This window comes from Pygoscelis adeliae, unplaced genomic scaffold (genome assembly GCF_000699105.1).
Source record: "Pygoscelis adeliae isolate BGI_AS28 unplaced genomic scaffold, ASM69910v1 Scaffold49, whole genome shotgun sequence".
NCBI classification, from domain to species: Eukaryota; Metazoa; Chordata; class Aves; order Sphenisciformes; family Spheniscidae; genus Pygoscelis; species Pygoscelis adeliae.
In genome coordinates, this window is record NW_008825545.1 from 147,013 (window position 1) to 151,903 (window position 4,891).

Below are 4,891 nucleotides of genomic sequence, written 5' to 3' on the forward strand. Positions count from 1 at the left end.
AGATAATTCTTCACTGTACAGAATTGTCTGAACCGTGGAGTCAGATGAAGGACCTGAAATGGTTTTACGATGAGGTATTGGATCATTTTCTGTCGATGGGGCCCACTTCCCTATTTGGATGCTTGACTGGGATGCGTGACCAAACGGGCTCCAACGAGATTTCAAAAGCTCTGTATCTGAAACCAGTTCTCCAATTTTGATGTGAGACTGTGAAGCATGCCCATGGATGTTCCAACGAGGTCTAGCTGAGACCACCTCTGACACATTTTCACCAATCTTGATATTGGCATCAGATGCATGACCATGGATGTTCCATCGAGGCCTCGTAGGAGCTACATTTGACACATACCCTCCAACCTTAATATTAGCTTCTGAAGCATGTCCGTGAGTGTTCCACCTAGGCCTTGAGGGCTCTACCTCTGAAGCATATTCCCCAATTTTAATATGAGCTTCAGAAACATGCCCATGAATATTCCACCGGGGTCGGCTAGATTCAACTTCAGAAGTATAGCTGCTGATTTCTATATGAGAATCTGAAGAATGCCCATAAGGACTTGAATGTGGCTGGTAAGTGTCCACCTGAGGTACATATTCTCCCACTCTAATGTTGGCATCAGAGGCATGTCCATGAATATTCCACCGAGGCCTTCTGTACTCCACATCAAATACATTTTCTCCAACTCTAACATGTCCCTGCCAAGCTGCAGATGGTCTGAGAACCGTATTAAAATCATACTCATTTTGCTGATGCAATGGCGCATTATCTTCTCCTTCCAGTGCTCCTCTCAAGACAGGGTGATTTTCACTTACTTGAGAAGTCTCAGAAAGATCTGAGTTAATATTTCGGAATGCTTCATCTAGCAAAGATCCTTGTACGCTAATGGCAACAGGTTGTTCATCTTGTGGCTTTGATAAGAAATCTTCTATATTCACGTTGGATTCAGGCAAGGAATCAGCACTGTATAGAGGACTGCATGCTTTCTCTGAACTTTGGAGACTGCTTTCAGATCCTGCTGCTTTAGGCTGAAAATGCTGATCAGCATTATTATTTGTCGGCTCTGGCATGGGCAGTGCTTTGTCAGCAGAAGTAGCATATTCCAGTCCAGGCTCAGATTCTTTTCTGCCAACTGTCTCATTAGAATGCAGAGGTTTCACAGAAGACACCTAAAAAAGAAATAATTATTACACTGTATGGCTAGTCACATAATCAAGCCACTTATTAGGGCGCCACTTTATTACACGTAAGATTTAAAATTTTCCAATTTTTCAGATGTACTATAAATAATGTGATAACTACTCACCCTGCTGTTATAGTGAACCTTGTATTTACTGAACTGAAATGAACCATGACATGAACTCCCTTGAGGGAAACTTGGAAGAGCAACCTGGAGTTTATGTAAGAAAATAAACTCACCTGTGAATGTGGATCTCTCACAACAGGGTTTTTATCTAAAGCCAACTGGCACTGTTTATAAGGAATAATATCTAATTTTCTCCTGTAGTTTCCATCTGGAAGTTTTTCAAGCATTTCCTGTAAGTAAAAATGACAAAACCAAAAGTCTTTAAGTACCAAGTACCAAATTTTCTAAATTACATCTTAAATCTTTTCAGAATATACCTCGATGCGTTTTTGATCTTCTAATAGAAACTTAAGACGGGCTGTTTCCAACTTGTGTCGCTGGATCTTCCATAACGCTCTTTGCTCCCTACGGGCTGCATCATCAGAAAGTTTGCTATAATGGTCAATTAATTCCTGCCTAAATGAAGGTAAAAATAAAGCTAAGTTACAGATTTTTGCATGCTGATTTTCATCTTCCCTTCTAAAGAATAAGACCTTTTAGCACTTCAGAACTGAGAAGCAATTTTTTAAACGTAGAAGCCAGAGGCTTCAATCACAGAGAATAAACAGGTGGAGAAAACAGGACTGTATTCTTAGTCAGTATGTATTTCTCTAACTATTCTTAGTAGGTTGCTCATTTATCTTTAAGTATTTTTAGATATAACAGAAGAAAGTGAAATACAACTAGATGCCCAACAAGAGCAATTCAAATAATTATCAATCTAACTCCTCCATCTGCTTTTTACTTCTGCTTTGACATACATGTGACCATTTTTGCTGTGGGCTCAGCTTTTAATTGTAAGACGTAGTTAAATTTTTTCCTGAAATTCTGATCATAACCAAAACCAGACTGCATAGGGTTGGCAGAAATCAGTGGGTCCCAGATTTCTGGGCCACTAACCATTCCTAAATCACAAAATTGCTCATAGATTACCAAAAATCCTTACACGCATCTCTTAACTGCAAACATTACCCTTGTACAGCAATGTCTGGGAACTGCTAGTACCATAAATTTTAATAGACAATAATTTTTCCTGAGGTCTTTATGATGGTTTTGGAGTGTCAAAGCTTTGGGAGACTACTCAGATACATTTACCTTGCCTTTTTTTCCAGTTCTTCTTCTAAAGCTTTCAGTCTTTTTTCTCTCTCTCTGAGTTCTCGGGCATAGCTGAAATCATCATCAATCTCCTCTTGCTTTATTGCAAGGCGACGCTGCATAAATATTTAATACTTTTAAAAGCTACTCTCAACACCAGCTGTAACGCACACATCTGCAAGAAGTTCTTATTTTTACCCCATGAGCTATTCATTCAACTTCAGTACAATAAATCAAGATATCATTTCAATTATTTGCCTAAGGAATACAGTTGGCCTTTAGAAACACACACAGAAATACCTCTTGGTCTTTTGCAAATTGCTCTTTCAGTTTCTGAAACTGTTCCCGTTTCTTTGCATCCAAAGCCATTCGTTCTGATATTTGTCGATCTGTATTAAAATAAAGATACTGCTAGTTTACATTAACAAACCCACTAGAAAACACATGCAACGTGACCGCAACTTACCATTAATGGCTTTTAGTACTTTGCTAGCAGTTTCTCGAGCATGAACAATTAATTCTTGTTTGGCAATTTCCATGCGCAAATCCTAAAAAAACCCCAAACAAACAAAAATACAGGTGGGAATTTTTTCTATTATTTTAGACTTGAAAAATACACTATTGCAAAGACAGGTGCACACTTCATAATGGTTATTAATCTATGATTACAGTACAGAAATATGAATAAAGCAATTAATTGAGAAGTCTATAAACTAATATTGAAAGTTAATACTCCAGACCTTACGACAAACCAAATCCATCTAATATATACACTATATTGATGGTATCTGGAAGACAGAAGTCTCTTTATAACTAAAAGAATTCTGAAAAAACAATTAGCTATGCAAATTACAAAGAGAATCTTATCTGGTTATTAATTAGCTTGTCACATTTGTTAAATTAGAATCTAACAATCTTTTCAGTACTTTTCAGTAGGAGGGCAAATCTGCTGCTGCAAAGAACTAAGATGGAAGTCCAAAACTCATTTAACATATGAAAATGCCAACAAATGACAACACACCACCTATACTTTTAAAAGCTATATTACATAAGTTTATTTGCTGCGATAACAATTCAAATAGCAATTGACCAATGAAGAAATTCTGACCGTAAATACAAATTCTTTCAAAGTTATAACAAAAATGAAAAATTAGTATTAAAAAAAAAAATCCCAACATTAACACCTTTATTCTTTTATTAATTTACCTTTTCCTCCTTGCTTATGGAACTGTATCGGGCAATTCTTTCCATTCGACCTACATACACTGCACAATCTCTCTCTATTTCTTTCAGCTCCTCAAGCGAAAAAATAACTGAAATCCGGGGAACAGGTATATCTGACCAACATATATAATGCTGAAAAATGAGAAATTTCCTTTTAAATAAATTTTAAAAAATGTAAAATGTTAGATTATGAACTCATTATTTATTTTTAACTTCGCAATGGTTCAAGATACTGAAACAAGCCTCCACACAGGATCTAAAATTTTTATTAATATCATCAGTTTTAGCATTTATATCATTCAAAGTAGGAGACAGAGGTATAACGTCCCAGAACTTGGATCACAGGTCAAATTCTCAGGGTCCCCTCTTTCCCACTGAACTGGACAGGAATCTAAAATCTGATACATACGTTTATACTGGTCAAGTTCTAAATGCCTAAAATTTTGCTTTTCTGAATATCCAAATTAACCGAGCCTGAATAACTCAGCGCTGAATACACCTCTCGTATCAAAAGGTAGGTTTTGTTCACTTATATCCCCCACAGATCCCCACTTAATAGGAACTGTCTGGAAAATAACTAACACACAGCTACAGTAGAGAGCTCTACACAAGACATAACTCAAAAATATGGCCAGTGAACATGACAGAGTACCTATTCTCTAAGCTAAGTAACTTAGGTCTTTCTGCTCCACGTCAACTTTCCTACATCTCTGAAGCTCTTCTACTCAGTGCAGAAAACAAATAAGTGAGATTTAAAAAAAAAAAAAGCGCGCACAAGCATGCTCACACTGGATTCCCCAGTCTACTGTTAAAAGCCAGAAGATGGGATGCCCAGAGCTGTGCTCCTGGGGCTGTGTTAGCCTAAGCAAAAGGGAAGAGCCAGCTGTTTAGGGCGTTATCATGGAAAGGGATGAAATGTGACTGTCACTCTCAGACAGATGGAAGATGGTTGAACCTGGCTGCCGCACATCCTGGGGGAATGTTCTATCTATTAAGATACTGTGTTAGTGACTGATAAAGCTGTAATTTATAATGGCAATGATGGCTGTTTTATAAAAAGCCCAGTACTACTGGCACACCTGAGTCATGGTTTAAGAATGCTTATCAGAGCAGACTCAGGAGAACTAGCAGAGGGTCATCTCACTTGAGATATTAGGCTTATGCCTGATACCGAGCTGCTCAGCTCTGTCAAGGCTGAACAGCTCACATCTTAAAAAGAAAGAGAATACTAG

The 4,891-nt window shown here is 37.6% G+C and overlaps 1 protein-coding gene across 1 annotated transcript in view; it reads right to left on the reverse strand.

Annotated features, from left to right (window-relative positions):
• Positions 1-4,891, reverse strand: part of TUBGCP6 (tubulin, gamma complex associated protein 6) — a 23,408-nt gene that overhangs the window by 8,819 nt on the left and 9,698 nt on the right. The window contains 8 exon segments of the mRNA XM_009332016.1: positions 1-2; positions 4-1,164; positions 1,415-1,531; positions 1,619-1,757; positions 2,436-2,551; positions 2,736-2,824; positions 2,902-2,983; positions 3,642-3,791. The exon segment at positions 1-2 is cut by the window's left edge and continues 155 nt beyond it. Coding sequence (XP_009330291.1) covers positions 1-2; positions 4-1,164; positions 1,415-1,531; positions 1,619-1,757; positions 2,436-2,551; positions 2,736-2,824; positions 2,902-2,983; positions 3,642-3,791 — 1,856 coding nt within the window.